Below are 18,841 nucleotides of genomic sequence, written 5' to 3'. Positions count from 1 at the left end.
GAGAAGTACTATTGAATCCCATACCCCTCGCTCATAGCTTATGCGGCGGCCTGGGAACGACGGAGCAAACTGGTGAAAGGGCCAGTCCCGTCAGCTCACGATAGGGAAATGTGGGACAATAGCAATTTAATTGATAAAAAATGTTCAGTGGAAAATGGCGATTAAGTAAAGTCGATGTGTTAACCTGTGAAAGGCTGTGCAATCAAATTTTCTAAGACGAAAAGCAAGAAGAAAGGCAATTTCTGCAGGACGTGAGAAATTGTATTTGTGGCAGCTGTGCCTCATCGCATGCGCAAAAAAGAGCGATCACTTCATAAGTCATTAGGCATTACACAATTTTTCAGGTCGAATGGCTTTTGAAGGATAGTCTCGTAGAAGTTGTCTGACATAGTTCTGGAACTCAATTTATCGTAAAAATGTTTTGTTTCTGTTCTGTCTATTAACAAGTTTGTTTTATTCGCTGAGTTCATTTGATCTGCATGAGTCAGTTCCTTTTAATCTATAATTGTTACGTTTTGAGAACGTTTATCTTCCCTCCATACTCGTAAATGTTTAGAGTTGATGATGTAAATTGGCCACCATAAAGAGTTGTTTTAAGTTAATATTTTGCTTCATTGACTTGTCACAGTGATTATCACTGTCACTTTCTCTGTAACTCGCGCTGTCACCATCACTGTCATTGCCTCTGTCACTTTCACTACATATGTGAATGTCTCTCACTGACCCTCACTGCCTCCATCTCTTCACTGTTTCTGTATCACTCTGTCACCCTGACGGTCACTCTCGCTATTCCTGTCATTGTAACTGTCATAAAAACAGTTGATTCAATGTTACTGTCACTCTCAATGTGTCTCTGTCATTGTCACTCACACTCATTGTTATTGTCTATGTCAGTCACACATGGGTCTTTGTCATTATCACTGTCACTTTCAGTGTCTTTGTCAATTCAATGTCACTGTCGCTGTCATCATCATTAGCATCGTCACTGTTTCTGTTACTGTCTTTGTCACTCCCAATAACGCTAACTGTCTCCTTCTTTGTCATACTAAACCTATCGCCAAACCTAAACCCTGACCCCTGCCCTAAACCATAACTCCTACCTCACCCTCATCACATCCCTGGGGCCCTTAACTGTAACGCATAGCCATTATCCACGACTGTATTTCCCAGTATCCATGTGTCTTGATCGTCGACAAAGACACTGTCTCTGTCTTTGTCTCGGTCACTGTCACTCCCCCTCTCACTCTCACTGTCAACGTCAGTGTCACTGTCACTGTCACTGTCATTCTCATTGTCACTATCAGTCTCTGTAATTGTCACTCACTGACTCCGTCATTTTTACTTTCATTGCATTATCAGCCTCACCGTCAGTGTCACTTTCCATGTCTCTCATTGTCACTGCCAGTGTTATTGTCAGTGTCAGAGTCAATACACTGTCAACGTCAATGTCATTGTTAAAGTCGCTTTCACTATAACCATCGATGTCTCTATCACTGCACCTGTCACTCTCATTATCAACAATACTGTCATTGTATCTGTCACTGTCGCTGTGATTGACTCCTTTTCAGTTACTATGCGCTGTAATTTTAAGCCAAGGTCGTAGAGAACTTCGCAGAAGACTTTTCTGGTTTTGTCATCAATCCTTGCTCTCCTATTTTTAAATACCGCTAGTCCGTCTAAGTATGCAGTTGACAGATAGTGTAATATGTTGAGCCTGACTAACTCACAAACCTCTGCGCCAACACAACAGCCCATAGCGACATCAAACATCAGCTTTTACCTCTTTCGACCCTAGGTTCATTCTTGTCGAACAATAGTACTTTCCTAGGGCGCACATTAATTTCAATGTCCTCGTTTGTGGTAGCGGTAAGTTACTTGGCATATCTGACTGATCGAGATAGTAGCTGTTCAGTTTTTTTGGACTTAACAAGTTCATTAGCTTTGGAGGGCCTTGGTGTAGCACAAGCTAATTTATCAAGTTTGGGCCAAACGAATGGTCGTCGAAAGTGACAAACAACAGGTCACGGTATATGTTCCATTTTATTTAACTCCTTCTATGAATAAGTACATTTACAAAAAAGGTTAATACAGGCTGAGTCAGAGGAAACACCTTTAAAGTCTTTTACTGAAACAAAAACACCCAAAACACAAAGGTGTATAACAAGGCAAACAAACACGTTCACAACTTGATAAAACACAAAGTCATCTTCTTAGCATGTGCTGATATGAGAACATTCTAAAATAAATTATGTGAATGTATCTACTGTTCTGTGACCTTGGATAGAGTCAGCGCATCTCTAAGCATGTGATCTCGTAAATTCCACAAAGCATCCACAGCATTTTCATAGTCGCCATAACCACACCCCAGCCACTGAATTGGTAACTGAGCCAGTTGTTGAGGCGTCATACTGGAAGCATCAGGTTTGCGAGCCTGGTTCCAATTGCTCATATGAGGGATCCCATCACGAAGTCCTTCAATGTACCTCAGATAAGCATCGGAATGATGTAACCTTTGAGGTTTAGGTGGTGGAGCGAGAAATATGGGGGGCGGCTAAAAAATAGGAAACACAATTAAAAAAAAAAAGAATCAGGCACAGATAACGAGTATAATTCCATAAAAATTATGTCTCCAAACCTTTTTATTAGTTGATTGTCTTACCGCTTCCTTAGGGGGTGGTATAGCTGCTACGTGTGGAGCCACTTGCTGCTGCTGCTGTTGCTGCGGCTGTTGTTGTAGTGGTGGTTGTTGCTGCTGTTGGTGTTGTTGCTGCTGCTGCTGCTGCTGTTGTACTTGTTGAGGATAGTGCGGCTGTTGCTGCTGCTGCTGCTGTTGCATTGTGCTGATCTGGTTCACTTGCTGTTGGAAATTAAACTGCTGTTGTTGTGGAGCAGGACTGTACTGCTGCTTGAGTTGTTGCTGATGCTGTTGTGGGAAGCCTACAATTTGAGCTGAAGAGGGAAAAATCAAGAATTACACATATTTGGTGTCCTCATCGTAAAAGAAAAGCTTAAAATTTCCAACTTATAAACAATAACATATGTTGTCTGACACGTTACATTTTGAGTGATGGTTATTTCAATGATTTTCACTTGTACATAAGATCAAGAGAAGAGTCATACAGCGAGGTGATTAAGGGTTACCTGTCGGTGCTGCAGATTGTTGTGCAGGTTGCTGTGTAATGCCACTCATACCCATGTTCATATGCATCATGCCTGACACCGGTGAGGTATTTGAAGCCATACCACTCACTCCAGCATTTCCTTGATAAAGAGCTGTGAAAATATCAGACAAAATACAATACAATACAAACCTTTTGACACTTGAATGAAAGTTGTGCAAGAAATAATAACATTGAGAAAGACCATAGATATCACTCATATAATATACTGCATAGGTCTCCTTTAACACCCGTTATTTCAAAAGCATCATATTTGTAATTAGATGAATCATTGAAATTACAAATTTAACGCTGCTTGAAGTCATACGACTTTATCACCTATCTAAATCATTAGGGGCGCCTCCGCAGCCATTAAAACAAGTCCTAAAAACGTTGACATTCGTGGAACCTCGTAACTCATGACTATTTAAGGTGATTCCCTAAAAACAAATGTTGTCACGATCTTTTGGAAACTTCTGTTGAATATTCCCTACGAATCTATGTTTGAGAACTAAAAAAAAAGGTACGTAGCCGTGCTTGCTAAAGAGATATGATGGGTCACGCTTACCCGATTTGGGCCTGTACTGGTACTAATCGTGCGCATTATTTCATCGGTTCGATGAACACTTGGCAGTAGGTATTCAGTAGCTATAAGTGGGGCTATGTCAAGTAACACTTCAATAATAACTTGATAGGTAAGAAGTCTCCAGTGTATGGAATATATGTAATATAAAATTTGTGAAAAAATCTTGCAATTTTATTCAGTATCAACTTAAAACGTTCCTTGAGTCTGTGCTTTCAAGGTCAGCAATTTTATTCAGTATCAACTTAAAACGTTCCTTGAGTCTGTGCTTTCAAGCTCATAATTTGCATTTTCGAGTCAGGGGATTCGTGCATGCTGTAGCCATTAGTTTTTTTCTTACAGCTAATTTTTCTGTTTCAAAGGAGATAAACTGTACACCAAAATTGTGCCAAAAAAATAGGTCACCGTGTGCGTTCAGAACTTAAGAACGTTGTAGCTCGTTTATCTCACCCTGTTCAGCAGAACCGAGCTAGTGTGACGCGTAACTAGTAAACATGCGCGCTCTAAGACTTTTTAAATTTAATAACCCATCGTGAGCATTTGTTACGCGGTCGAGTAGAACGCCTTGACTTCTAAACTCTTGCGGATTCCGCCTATATTCACTAATCACGAACCATACCTCACTAACTCGACTAACTTTTTAATTAAACCTAAATACGTTCACTCATTGTGTTGTCAAAGCGTCAGTCAAAGTCAAAGACACTAGCTTTTCTCAAGACTACTCTGACCCAAACGATACCAAAAATTGCGTGATCGACTGCTTTCCCAGTTCCTACCCAATAACTGCACCACAATTGACTGTGATGAGACTGGAAAGAAGGTACAAACAACCCTAGCAATAAATCGTCAACAGAAAAATAATTCCGAGAAATAATTTCTAAATTAAACAGAGTTATAGACTTCGACAAACCTTGCTGCATGACTTGGGGAGTTATCCGTCCTCCTAGGTAAGCATTTCCTTGCATTTGATTGGCTGTCTGAGAAAATTGATTTCCCCCAGGAATTGTGGCCATTATGTGAGCTGACACTCCATTAGCGCCTGCTGAGGGCGCAGTAACAGGGGTGGCAGCCGTGCGCTGAGCAGTTGAAGGCTCTGGAGTAGAAGTAACCAGCGCTGCCCGGTGTTTTGGAAAATAGTTCCTATTGAGAAAGAATGATTACTGTCAACATGCTCATCACATGGCTCTCCCAATTTGAAAAATTTACGAGAGAAGAAAAAAACTTTCAGACCCAGCCTTCCTTCGATTGCACTCTACTACCGACCACTACTGTCAGTGAGATGAAACAACCGGTTTGTTCAGGTAACGATGTTCAGCCAAGGCCGGGACTACGAAGTTATGAACTCAACCTTGTATATGAGAGTTCTATCTTCTTACCCCAAGTTAGTAAGTAACTTGGAAAAACACAATTGTAAGTAAAAGCACTGTCTGAAAAACATTTACTTGACGGATTGAAAACTCACTTGCTTCTTTGCTGCTGAGTAATTTGCTTCGGTTGACCTGTTAAATGCACCTCCCAGCAATGCCTGAATAACTTAGAACTTGCATTAAATGGTCTGCAAGGACAAATGGAAAATGACCAAATAATCCAAAGGAACAACAGCAAAAGATTACCTACGTTAAAAGGGAGTTCCGCACCAAACCAAATAACATTCCATGCCTTAGTTTTTCAGTAAGTTAGCTAATATCTAAGAATGTTTAGTGAATACCAATGGATAGAGCAGAAACTAATTTGAAGTTGGAGAAGTTTTCTTATTGGGCGAATCAATTAGGATTCTGAGGTCCATGGTTCGAAAAGCGGTTGGCATTAGTCCGGCATTGAAATTCAACCTTATTTTCATATTTCCTGCAAAACAATATTTAGTTAGGGAAAGTTTCTCCCATTTTGACGACTTGTGACTCCACAAATGGAATGTTCTTTTATTACAAGTGAAGCTAAAAAATTAAAGCATTCATTAAACTTAAATAGTCACTAATTCTGAGTCATGGAGTGTACCTGAGTCCACGCCGTACCCTTGTGCATGTGCTCCACAGGCAATGAAACAATCCATCTTCTATATTAAGGGAATAATCCTCAAGTTATGGTCAAATCGAACTTTCCTAACTTATCGCTAAGGGATCTTAAAGAAGATTGCTGATAAATCAACACAGTTCATGTTTACAGGCACAAATATCTTTTGGGCGCGAGTCAGGGTCATTTTAACCCAAGCCCCTTAGTGAGGGTTAAAATGACTCTCAGAAGGATCCAAAATATATTGATACTCTAGAATATAAAATGTATCATTATCATTACTTCGGAGGTCAATGAGGAAATAAAAATTGAAAAAGTCTGAAAAGTCACACGAGCCTGTGAGCGAGCTAAAATGCTGGACAAAGAGGTATTGATGTACATTTTTAATATACCTGCTTGGAGTTATTAAAGAATATATTTTCCTTTAAAAGGAAATTTTAAAAAGGCTGTCTCTTCTCTTTATTATAATCGGGAGTGCATGGGAACATGCAATTTGTTAAGTTTAAATTCCATACTTTCAACCTTTTAGGGGTGGAATGCGAGATATTGGATTAACTATTTCTTTACTTGTGACTACTTGGTGCTCACCTGATTTGCGGAGATGACATGTGCTGTCTAACAGATGTATCCTCATATCGTGAAGATCCTCATACTGATAATCACAACCTTTCCATAAACACTCATACACAAAAATAGGGCCAGTTGGAATAGTTTGTCCACTGTCAACAGAACCCTGAAGAGACAGAAACATCAGAGCACAGGTAAATGATCAAACAGATTCAAGGAAGAGAGTATCATCTATACTTCCAGCCGACATCAACTGAACCAAATCGTCCCATTAATACTGACGTTACTTTCACTGACTTGGTTCTTGAAAGAGAAATCAATATATCTACACCCAAAAACTGCATTATCTCACAAATTTGGTCGTCATGCTATTTGTCTAATTGACTGAACAAAACAAAGAAAGGACGCAAATAAAGATAACCTAACATATTTATCATAAGTTACTTACAAACAAGTCAAAATTAGCAACAAATCCTACATTTGAGAAAACGCCAAGGTGCAATTTCGAGTACAATAAATTGTCTTCATTTATTAACACACCTCAGATTCATTCTGGGAAAGCTGCAGTTGAGCTCTTGCTTCATAGTCAGCTTTCTTCTGTGCACTTATATTGCGCCACTATTCGGAAAAAACGGAAAGACATTAGCAAATATAACTGCGAACTGAGAGGACTTTGGTTACAATTCATGACAAATGGCCCTTCCACGTCCATTCGAATCAACCTTATTCTGATCGAACCATGATAAACAACATTCTCGACAACAGTTGTACTAGAGCTAAGCTATCATCAAGAAAATATACAAAACTTTCTTTTTACAATATATTGAAAATTGATAGCCTAAGAGTGACGTATTAAGGACTTACCTCCACTCCAATGATGCGACTGATCTCACCAAATGCATACTCTGGGTGTTCCTTTCTGATGCTTGACCTCATTTCATGAGAAAATAAAAGGTAACCAGACTGACCTCTCTGTTTTTTTGGCTTCTAGAAGAGAAAAAGAATCCTAAAGTTATTCCAAAAATAGGTATCAAGACCTTCTTAAAATCAAAAATAATAATATTTTCGTACATATTCCCAATTTCTGTGTTTTGTAAAAAGGCTAAAAGGTTGAATTGATTGATTCCTTTCATATAAGTGTGACTTGGATTCGTTTACGAAGTGCGTCTCGTGCCTTGTTTGATTTATAACCCTCACAAAAAATGCTATTTATTTAGTAACACTTTTTTGATCATTTGTGCAGTAACATGGCAGAGTTTGATGCTGAAGAGGCAATAACAAATCCAGTGAGTGACAAGAACAGGAGGAGAAGTTTGAACCATAGCCCTACCACAGGACTACCACACCAGCATCTGAACCATTGGTTACATTGCGGACCATTCACAGGGTTACGCGGATATGGTTCGTTGTCACTGAGAAATGATCGCAGTCAACGTTTTATCCCTACTCTCCTTACCCTCCACTACACCTTATTATAACTAAAAAAAAATTCCTTCATTCCAGTAAATTACTTCACTTCAATGTAAAAAAAGTCAGTCTGTTTATATTCTCCAATTAACTCCTTCAGTCATTGACAGTAATAAAACTCTTGACATATCCCTTGACATTTACATGCCAATGACAAACTTTAATCCTTGGATGGAGTACAGTTAACATAAAAAAGACAGCTCTGACCTTGCTTCCGTCGCCTGTCGACTCTGTCAAATTCAAGGCTGGGGAATGACTACGCTCTTCTTCTAACAGATCCAGGTCTTCAATTAAGAGACGAGAGGGGACCTAAAACCACAAAAACACAACTCAGTTCACAGGGGTGTTGTAGTTTGCTCATAAACTAAGTTCATCTCAAAACTCTTCTTATAACCGTGCACATATGATATTCCACTTTCACTAAGTCAGTATTGATGCACTGAACAACAACAGCATGAACAACGTTTGGGAGAAAAGAGAGAGCTCATACAGGTATGTCTAAGTACTTAACACCAACATTCACCAACCTTCACTGGGCTGATTGGTTTTTCAAAGAAATAGTATTCATCCTCTTGCACACTGACAGTCAAAGTATAACGCTGGAAAATAAAACAGTAAGGTAAGAAACTAAACCGTGAAGATAATTAAACATGAACATTTCTTATGACATACTTCGTGACGTCCTCTGTAATTCATCAAGTCTTGACTTTTTTTTACGAAATATTTTGAAATACTTATGCAGTAAATATTTTATTCACTAAATAAAAATTCCGGGGAAAACGACAGACCAAGTTGCTTAGTGATTTTCTTGGTTGTGATGCAGAGAAATGAATGCAATCGAAGAGCGAGACAGACTGCACAAACGAAAGTACGAAATTTTTGAGTCGTTTAAATATGAAAATGGCCAGCTGAACTAGGCGTTGCGCGGTCTTGAACTTTTGATGATTTCACTGAAGTGATAAACAGTGCTCTGCAAGGCCTACCAAGCTTTCAAACGATCAGAAAAAAGAAAATCCTCTAAAAGGTGAATTATGATAAACTTTTGCGCACCCTTTCGTTCAAGAGAGAGGCTGTAAGAAGTTAAAAAGTTCAGTTTGCAGATGATCCATGTAAACCATAAAATTAGGTTACTGTTAGAGCATACGTGCACCGTGAGAAAATCAAGCTTTTAACTACAGATGGACATGAAATGTTGTCAAGCGCATCAGTCATTTATCATTGTTTCTCTTCATAATTTTCTTGTTGGACGTCAAACGAACGATATAGGTGTACCTTGAGACCTTTCAGTTTTCTGAATTGTCCTTCTTCTTCATCATATCTCGCTTCGTTCAAGTAAATATCTTTTTCTGGAATTTCTGTGGGCCGACCTGTTGCCGAACAAGCCAAATAAACAGAAAAACATTCAGTCATGACCAAACAAATGATGAAACGAAAGTCTTCGTTAAGAGGAAAAATGTTCATCAGCATGACAAAGAACCTGGCTTAAGTAAAAGCTTTCTCAGTTAGATATCAAATTCAACCCTCTTCTTATAAGGCGAAAAAAATATTTTCTTAAGACAAAATGTAGCGCTTGAGTACAAAATACAGAATCTATGAGAACATTAAAAAGGCAATCTCTCTACAATGAGTTTCTAAATGACTGACTCATTACGGTGTGTAAGAACAAAATCTCCCGGTGATAAACAGTAGTATGATCTTACATCTGACGTATTCCCTGAATGGCAGCACGCAGCATTTTCCTGCAATGGCGCCAGTAGGCAAGGTTTCTTCTAGTGAGCTAAGGAACACTTCCTTTTCATAAAACATCCTGGTGGGTAGATGCTGAGTACTAGCAGGTGTAATAAACCAAGGCCCGTGAAACCATGCATGTCCACTATGGTACAGAAACAAAGTATTCAGTTAAAGTAAGAATGAAATAATAACGAGAGCGGGGGTTTCAGTAAAAGCTGGTTATCTCCGCTCTATCGCCGCCTGTGAAACCTCTTACCGCTGTCTGTTTCGCTTATGGGCAGGCTCTTTTGTTCAGATTTCGCTTTAAGGCACAGCCGCCTTAAACTTCGACTTAGATTTAAGATGAGACTTCAAACTTTGTTGAAGAAAAAAAAGAAAAAGAATTGAAGGATAAGCCAAACCAACTATCAGTAACTTGGTCACATCCAGATCGGGAAAAAGAATTTCAAAACCTTAGACAAATGACGAGCAATGAATTCTTTAGCCACAATACCCAAAGCAACATTTTCCCTGTATGTGTTTTATTTCTTACCTTCTGTCTGTCCACAACTTATCAATTCTGGACATGCACAGAAATCCCTCATCTGACCTGACATAGACACAGTCTCCTGTAAACAGTAATAACGGTTAAATTACAGTACTTCAAGTAAGGTCTTAATCCAGTCCCTCCTGCGGTTATTCACATTATAATTAAAAAAAACACAACACTTTAAGTTTCAGGCCAATAATTCTTTCTCGCTCATACACATACCTAATATTACAATACTGAGAAAACCTGACGAGGCAAGGTTGCCCAAAAGTAAATAATGTGACTGCTTACCAAGCTTGAAGGGAGTGTCTCTCACACAGAACTGTTCATAATATATAGAGCCCTCCTCCGCGTTTTGAGGAGACTCCAAAACCACATTCTGAAAAACACATTTTACAATTAATCACATTTCAACTTATAGGGCAGGCGTAATCATGTTTTGCCTTTAGTGTTCTACTATCCCTTTTGTGGAATCTTTTTAAAGGAACCATTCACTTTTTTATCCAAGAGTTTTGCGACCACAGGAACATTATTCTGTGATTTATGTGATTATTTTTCTTATTTGTGATCGCAAATGTAAGTTATTTGGTGTATGTGTCTGTTTCATTTCATGTAACCAACAATGGTGGGAGTTATACTATTACAGTGAGCATTAAAATGAATGATCCAAAAACAAATTACTGAGTGCAGTGGTTAGTTTCCTTACCTTTTTCGCATCTTGGACAGGTGCTTCTTCTGAATCAATTTCCATTGGCTGTGCAGTGTTGCCTTTTTTGTTGACAAAAACAGATGGAACACGTCTCGGGTGGAGAGGTTCCTCTCTTGCGACATGACTGACTTTTGATGGAGGTAAAGACCACACCTATCACAGGATTACAATCAAATGCGATTGAACTAGTCGGCGAAGGATCAACTCTTACTTCATGGTAAATCAAATGCGATTGAGTTAGTCCGCGAATGTTCAAGCCTTACTTCACTGTAAATTAAATACGATAGAGCTAGTCAGCAAAGGCTCAGATTATCAACAAGCTACGTCATCACGTTTTCAGAGGAAGTGATGTGTATTTACCGGAAATCAGGTGCATAGAGTTACGCCTATTGCAATATGTGTTGTGCAGTGTTATGACGACAGTTGACTCAGTCATTACTCGGCCAGGTGTGACTGTACTGGAAGAACTACGATGACACACGAAACAAAGTGGCCCGGCAAAAGTTTGAAAATGAGCTCAAGGGTTTATTTGTAGATTTTCATTACAATATATATATACTTAGTCACAGTCTATCAAATTCAAAACAACAAGTTAAACCTCTTTCTACCAAGGAGATGTACCTTTATCTTTTTAAACGACTTCGTCTTGACATTGTATCTTGATTCACAAACAAAAACATCCTCATCCTTGAAATTCTGCAAAAGAGTTTGGGAGATTGTAATGAAGGTGTATCAGAGGTTCTTCCAAGAAGAAGAGAGCAAGGCTTGCTAAATGTTTTCAAATCAGATACAATGGTAATTTTACACTTAGGGGCCACCCACTAGTTACCCCCAGGGGGGAGGGGCCGGGGGATCACATGGTTTTTAGGGGAATGGAGGGGGATCAGTCGTTGCCAACAGTGTTAAAAGAGGGGACATCAGAAAATTGACTGCCTATGAGAGGGGGATCATAAGAATATTACAGAACCTTATAGGGGGGATCGGGTAAATCCTGTCGCAACACAGATAGGTGATGAGTAATGACCAGTCCCTTAGCGAAACCTGCAGACCCAATCGAAGTGGCCAAATGGCACGGTGCTGTCTATATAATGCTATGTGAGAAAAAAAACGTAACAAACGATTTCATGCTAATAATACTAGTAGCGACAGCGGAATCAAAATTTCCTAAAGCATAGTTATCAACAAACCAAATGAATTACAGCTGGTCTCCAACAAAACCAAGAGGAATAACATGCACCAGTCGGAATAATAATGAGGATCCAAATTTACCAACAACAGGACGCCAAAATATAGCAATAGCTGCCTGTTTTCAGTTTGTATCCTCAAATTTATTAATTTCTTCCATTAACCAAGTTCGTGAAAAGGCGGAAAATCATCTTTCGATCTAACTAGATTCCTTTTTCTCTCGGCATCTCAAGAACGTCAATAAGGCGGTTAACCAGAAGAAAGTTCGATCTGTTGCTCGATTATACTAGAAAGAAACATACAAGCCTTGCTACAGTGCAAGTCTCCATAATACAATTGAAGAACATTTGTACAAGATGAAGGAGATAGTTCCTGTACAAGGGCGTCACACCATCATGGCATGTAATAAAATACCTTACCTCAGGCTTCTGCTTGAAGAAGTCCTTAACGAACATGACATAACATTTTCCCAGAACTTGCTTCAAGTTTGAGCATTCACTGTAATCACTCTTGAAAACTTCCTGCAAGGGACAAGTTTGCACTTCAGGGTTTTGCCGTAATCAGAGATAGTTTTCTGCCATTGCATGCTGCGAATAGTGCAGCCCTGTAGACCATCTTCCCACTTGTTAACACGGAAGGTTTACACCAGTTTTCTTTTACTGGGTTACGAATATATGAAAGTCATATATTTGAACTGCGGATAAAGACGTGAATGAAAGTGATCCTCGCAGTAATGTGCACTACTTAGGCAGTAGTGAAAATAAGGCCTGAAAAAAACTCAGGCCTGTACGGGATTTGAACCCATGACCTCTGCGATACCGGTATCGCAGAGGTCATGGGTTCTAATCCCGTACAGGCCTGAGTTTTTTTCAGGCCTTATTTTCACTACTGCCTAAGTAGTGCACATTACTGCGAGGATCACTTTCATTCACTTTTCTTTTACTAATGCAGCAATCCAGGTTCAACTAATCAAACATTTGATTAATACAATTAGGAAGTGTTGAATTCCCCGATACACGTTCTTTGTACTTAGTTAAAAAGTAAAGGTACAAAGGTGAACAACATGTACCAATAGAAACTAAATTCACAGGACTGTATAAATTACCTTTTCTAAGAATTTCCTCGTAGCTGCGTGAAACGTTTCCTCAGGTCGATAAAACCAACTTCCATACAGCCACTTGTGGAAAGAAAGTGATTAATTTTCAAATTATAATAGACCTAAACTTCGCTTTTCACAAGGATAAGGAACAAACCATCAGAGGTCCATGAAGGCCACTGTCTGCAACCACTGATTTTTAACTCTATGATTCCGCACACATACAAGATTAAAGGCAGGATGTACTGTTTTTAATTTTCATGTTGGAATGGCTGTGTGCGGACAAACGGTAAGGTTGCCCAAGTTACTTAATGATCCTCTTTTCTCGCCTCCGCGGAACTTTTCAAGTCTGTTAGCTTTCTCTCCATGCACACTGCTTACTAAGGAAAATATCCGATGCGGTTACTAGAACACCCGAACCCTTAGGCCCACTTTAACATTACTCTGGGGGAAACGCCCACCAAAGCAATGTTTTGAGGGGGAGCTTGCTCAACAAACCATATAATTTTTATTTATTCCATGAAAATGAAGATATACCAAAATGAACAACTTAACGCAGTTTTAGATTCCAAAAAGTGACATAACCTTCCGAAAATTACGTGATTTACCATTGGTGCTGTTAGTTTACTAGAAAAAACTGCGACAGCGCTTTCTCACCTGTTCTCCATAACTATCTTTGTAAAGCTTTTCAACAGACACAATATGTGGCTGAAGGTCTTCTTCCCTGAAAAGTGAAAGGAAAACGTTGAAATTGCCCGTTCCTTCTGATTTACACAATTCTGTTGTATAAACTGCTGTAATGAAAGCATAACAGCTACCTTTTCTCCAAGGGAAATGAATGCCTATCGTTCGATAATTCACATTAAGCACATCGCACAAATTGTCCTAAGGCATGTCCCACGTCCATGTACAATTTGCAAGCATGACGCGTAAACTGTCTTAATGATGCTCAAATCAGCAAGGTGGTAAACAATCAAGTAAGGGAATTTCGTTCTTTTTTTGCAGTTCATATCTAGCAGGTAATTCACCTTGGTTCAAGGAATACAAAGTCTCCAACACAAATTTTTATGTCTTTGTAGGACATCTCCTGTTCACATGCTTCATCGCTTACTGGAACCTGTAGAAAGAGGCGATTTTTATTCAATACAAAGAAGACTTGTGTGTCATCAGTTGTCATTAGACATCTTATATCTTGTGATGATAGGATTGAACAAAGTTCAACGAAGTGAGCAGTCATACTAGTGACTGTACAAATCAGACGAACGCGACGCGGGAGTCACTTCTTTTTATCATGGGTAGGACCAAAAACAGAATAGGAGGGCACCATATCCTATTGCCAACTTAATATAATCATTACAATTTCCTATAAGACAAACGTAGCTCTCTAGGAAAGGCTTGTAATTCCAATTTTCTGAAATAAAAAAGTTGGGAAAATAAGGGGGAATTATTATCCGATGCATTTAATTCCTCCTTTGAGGAAATTCTCTGTGAGGAGCAAACGAATGCAAATGTTAGGCTATAAAGGGTTAACACTTCAAGCTTTTTCGCTTGTATTTTTTTCACATCTGAGTGAGAGTATTTGAATAAAATACACAAACTTAAAGGGAGACATAGACGCCTAATTGCCAGTGTTCAGAGCTATGTTCTGCACAGAGTATAAAAAGGTACCCGCAAATTTTCAGGGAAACTTGACTAACTGCTGGTGCAACCTGGGAAGGAGTAACACTCCATCCATTTGGAGTAGCAACAATCCAAGTCGCTCTAAGCTATAAATACCCAAATGACTTGAAGGGCAGTTTGGCGAGTTCGTCTTGATGACTGACAGAGAAACAACCCTCACGTCATTTTAAATAGTGCCAGTAATAAAATCTGGTTACGGTTATTTGAGTTCCTATCAATAAAATCGTTCCCTTTTGGTAAGTACACCTAACCCTAAGTATGTCGTACTTACTTGAGACTTTTGTTTCCCTTCTCCTTTTTCAAGCTCTCTTTGCTTTTCATCTTCTTTGCCTTCCGCATCAGCTTTTGATTTTCTCTCCTCGTCCAGATCTTGGAGTAGGTGCCTTTTAATAAAGACAAGGGCTGGGGAAACAAACCTCTCTCCGTCTTTACACAGCCTATCTCTCTGAGTCACAAAAAACTGCTGTAGTTCTACTGCATCATCATACATCTAGAAGAAACAAAATCACAATTGATATAAGTTATCACAACAGAACTATATATATATATATTTATATACACACCCATTTTCAGAAACGTTGCAATTTGAACATATACATGAATATATAAACCTTTTGTTTTCTCATCAAAAAGGGAAAACAAAAGGTTTCTATATTTCATATATTTTTCAAATTGCAACGTTTTTGAAGATGGGTGTATACATATATATTTATGAAGCAAAAATGTTTATTTCACACTGTCGCTGGAGGGCCATCTTGAGCAAGTGGTTATACAGCAACAACCCACTCTAACAGACTAGTGAAGGCTGAGCGATTGCAGTCAAAATATTTCAAACAAAAACTAAGTACGCTCCACTCAGTTTCTTCTACATTGCGATTGTGCGACATGTGATTGTTTTAAAAGCTGCCCTAGGTTCGTCTTTGATATGGTTAATGTAGGTCTATTCTGTAATTGGTGGATTCGATACTGTGCATTCAGCATGACTAGCATGACTGGAACTGTTTCATCACAGTTGCGTTTTGATGGGTAACTGTCCAATAACAGGTGTGTGATAACACCATTCTGTGTGATTACACCATCTGATTACAATACTTCAGAACATTTGTGAAAACGTGTTAATTCTACACACAAAAATAGGAGTTAAAATACAGCACCTCAGTATCTGAACGAAACACCTCCCTAGCCTTTTCCAAGATTGCAAAAACATCCTCTTGATATCTGTCCAATCTGTGGTACTGTCCCTAAGACAAAGTGAACATTTCAATATTAATAACCCTTTAACCCCTAAGAGTGACTAACATCTAATTTCTCCCTACAATATCACCACTGAATCACACATTCATGTCATGAGAATAAAGGAAATGATCACCAACTAAAGAAACTCTTGATTGTTAGACAAATTCTCCTGGTCAACACCTTAGTTAATGTACAGTGAACAATATGGAGAATATGAATACTGATGTTAGGGTGTAAAGGGTTAAGGTATGTTTGAATCAATGAAGATGTAGTCAGCAGCAATGGTAAAAAGTGACATTAAAATATTTGGTACTGCTCCTGCTGAACAGCACACTAGTTAACCCTATGAACTTGATAGATTTCTTCAACGTGAACACTAACTCAAGTGTAAAATAATATAGAGCACTTCCCCTGAAAATAAATACTTGTAATACCTTTCTGAGGGCTTCTCCAATGCTTGACAGGGATAAACGTCTCCTGCAATAGGATTGAGATAACATCAATTGCAACAATAAGACTAACTATTTTCTGTCATTTAATAGTTTTCTAGTTAATTCTACTAGCAATCCTGTGTCACACAAGTTTTACACAGGGTAACACCATATGTCCCCCCAAAAAAACTGGGTCTATGATGTAACATAGACTTGCTTGTATTTCCATATCAAGTTAGGCAAACAATGTATGTACACCAGTTAGAGCCAAAATAGTCAACTTACTTATCTTGTTGAAGTATAGAAAAGTCTGCCAGAGAATCGCTAAAACAGCGTCCTTCGTCATCCTGAAAGCAAATATACAAATTTGTACAGAAACCATCAAAACAGCAAAAAATTCTTTATCAATAAAGAAACCTTTACAATGTTATTAACAGAACTTAAAATGTCTCTAGGAGCATGCAAATATGGAATGGGGAGCTGAGTGGTACACAAAGATTAGAGAAGACAATCTTACCACATGAGTCATCACAGCTTGATGCAAAGCATTCAAAAGTTTGCGAACAACATCTTGCATGTTAGGTACTTTACTCTCATCCCCTAGACATACAAGTAGAGTAAATATTAGAAAGCAAAAAATGCCATTAATTTCTACAAAAAAAAAAGAATATTGTCTTTAGATTCACTGAACTTTAGAGTAAGAGTCTCATGTTACAGTATCTGCCACAAAATGAATGTCAAAATCAGTCATATCAAAATTAATTTCAGATTAAAAGCTCTATAAACCTTTGCACAACACAAGGACTGGGGTTCTCATTCTCAGTGGGATTATTTTCTTTGTTCCAAGCTTGTGTGAAAAAAAGCAACCTTTTTTCATTTCTGTGTGATGTATTTTTGCCCTTTTTTGCATATTTGTAAATTTAAAAATCGTCCTCATTGTTCACATCCTCCATGAGAGAACCTTAACATTATGCATTAACTTTCATGAATTAGAAAATTACTAACAGTACATTTGTCCCACCAATGCTACACATTTTGTGAAAAACTACGTTCTGATACACACTTACCAACTAATTCTACTTTCTTTCTCAACAATTCTCGGGCAAGGCTCAAAGCATCCTTGTGAGGGACAATTAAAGATTAGTTTGTGTCTCTCAAATTCTCATACAAAATGGTGAATTTTAATTCCTTCATAATCATGCACTCATATTCAGAAAATTCAACATTAATCATGTCATAGGGCCTCAAATTAGATTGTAAGGCATATTACTTGACACAAGCTTGAGTAATAATTTCTGACAGTTTTTAACCCTCTAAATAAGTGTTGAGTTCAGAACTATCTGTTGCACTTTTAAGGTATTGAACTTTTGTCAGCCTCAACTTTCTAGTATTCATAATTAAATCTGAAGCCAAAAAACAATTCAGATCAACATCATTTTTGATATCTTGACCAAAAAGAGATTAAAGCATTTTATTTTGAACTGAAAACTCATGAAATCTTACAAGGGAAAATAAGGTTATGAGTGTAGTACAAAACTTATTTGAGTGGACTGCCTACCTTGTAGACCTGAGAGTCAGGTTCATTGTAGCGACAAGCATTGTCAAACATAAGCTGAAAATCTGAGAGGAAGTCATCCAGAGTATGATATTGATCCCCATAAAGTTTGGAGTTGATCTTAGCCATGTCTATTGGCTTTTTTATCAACGTGTAGTAGTCTGGATATTCCTGTCAAAATAAAAACCAAAGCAGACTGGAATGGAACTTCAAACTTTACTTCAGACTTATTTTTAAATCAGTTATAACCATGACTCTCATGGTATATATTCCAAAATCTTGGAAATATTAAAAAAAAAGCAGTCATCAAGGTTACTCAGGTATACTTAGTCCACTACTTTCATCAGTACCATAACACATAAATGTCTCATCAGTTTGAGTACTTCTAAGCTAATATCTATTCTTTGGTCTTGGAAAGAGGGTGGAATATGATGATGATGAGGAAGTTATACTGCACAAAAATTTTCCCAAATTTAGTTTATCACTCATATACCATAATATGTGGCATAAGAATTGTGTAGGTTTTAATTTTTGCAGTTTTTGTGAATTTTCCTTTGTTCACAAAATCCATGACTTCAAGTGGTGTTATTGTGTCATTGTTTTTATGCAATAGGTATCCTATGTTAAGGACTATCAACAATTTGGTTAAATTTTGCTTAACGTTAAACAATGGTATCACTCAAATATTTTAGTAAAAATATAAAATAAAAATATCTTTAGAGGTCCTGTTTATTATCATAATGCATGAACAGAATTCACAGACATTAGTTCCCAGCACAAGTTTCAGTCATCCTAAACTGCAACAATTTGTTTCTTTACATCACAGAATATTACTAATTTTTTAGATAAAACCAACAAAATGTTTATGTGGCCAAGTAATCTTCTGTAACTTTAACAGTTACTA

At 38.0% G+C, this 18,841-nt stretch overlaps 1 protein-coding gene across 2 annotated transcripts in view; it reads right to left on the bottom strand.

The window, feature by feature from the left end:
- Positions 1 to 2,021: 2,021 nt before the first annotated feature.
- The window catches only part of LOC131795843 (protein polybromo-1), a 33,459-nt gene continuing 16,639 nt past the window's right edge, over positions 2,022 to 18,841 (bottom strand). For both annotated transcript variants that reach the window (XM_059113448.2, XM_059113449.2), the window contains exons 24-51: positions 17,941 to 18,108; positions 17,450 to 17,501; positions 16,900 to 16,982; positions 16,668 to 16,729; positions 16,386 to 16,428; positions 15,870 to 15,956; positions 14,987 to 15,205; positions 14,064 to 14,152; positions 13,693 to 13,759; positions 13,045 to 13,116; positions 12,359 to 12,460; positions 11,376 to 11,450; positions 10,752 to 10,907; positions 10,337 to 10,424; positions 10,049 to 10,124; positions 9,486 to 9,658; positions 9,058 to 9,152; positions 8,313 to 8,384; positions 7,993 to 8,094; positions 7,183 to 7,305; positions 6,859 to 6,936; positions 6,340 to 6,484; positions 5,737 to 5,794; positions 5,204 to 5,296; positions 4,652 to 4,881; positions 3,142 to 3,273; positions 2,660 to 2,949; positions 2,022 to 2,551 (exon numbers count right to left, since the gene is read on the bottom strand). In XM_059113448.2, coding sequence (XP_058969431.2) covers positions 2,261 to 2,551; positions 2,660 to 2,949; positions 3,142 to 3,273; positions 4,652 to 4,881; positions 5,204 to 5,296; positions 5,737 to 5,794; positions 6,340 to 6,484; positions 6,859 to 6,936; positions 7,183 to 7,305; positions 7,993 to 8,094; positions 8,313 to 8,384; positions 9,058 to 9,152; positions 9,486 to 9,658; positions 10,049 to 10,124; positions 10,337 to 10,424; positions 10,752 to 10,907; positions 11,376 to 11,450; positions 12,359 to 12,460; positions 13,045 to 13,116; positions 13,693 to 13,759; positions 14,064 to 14,152; positions 14,987 to 15,205; positions 15,870 to 15,956; positions 16,386 to 16,428; positions 16,668 to 16,729; positions 16,900 to 16,982; positions 17,450 to 17,501; positions 17,941 to 18,108 — 3,321 coding nt within the window. In that variant the 3' untranslated portion in view covers positions 2,022 to 2,260. The remainder of the gene's footprint in view (positions 2,552 to 2,659; positions 2,950 to 3,141; positions 3,274 to 4,651; positions 4,882 to 5,203; positions 5,297 to 5,736; positions 5,795 to 6,339; positions 6,485 to 6,858; positions 6,937 to 7,182; positions 7,306 to 7,992; positions 8,095 to 8,312; positions 8,385 to 9,057; positions 9,153 to 9,485; positions 9,659 to 10,048; positions 10,125 to 10,336; positions 10,425 to 10,751; positions 10,908 to 11,375; positions 11,451 to 12,358; positions 12,461 to 13,044; positions 13,117 to 13,692; positions 13,760 to 14,063; positions 14,153 to 14,986; positions 15,206 to 15,869; positions 15,957 to 16,385; positions 16,429 to 16,667; positions 16,730 to 16,899; positions 16,983 to 17,449; positions 17,502 to 17,940; positions 18,109 to 18,841) is intronic.

Source organism: Pocillopora verrucosa, chromosome 11 (assembly GCF_036669915.1).
Source record: "Pocillopora verrucosa isolate sample1 chromosome 11, ASM3666991v2, whole genome shotgun sequence".
Lineage (NCBI taxonomy): Eukaryota > Metazoa > Cnidaria > Anthozoa > Scleractinia > Pocilloporidae > Pocillopora > Pocillopora verrucosa.
The sequence above is the reverse complement of the archived record's forward strand: the minus strand, read 5'-3'. Positions and strand labels throughout refer to the sequence as shown.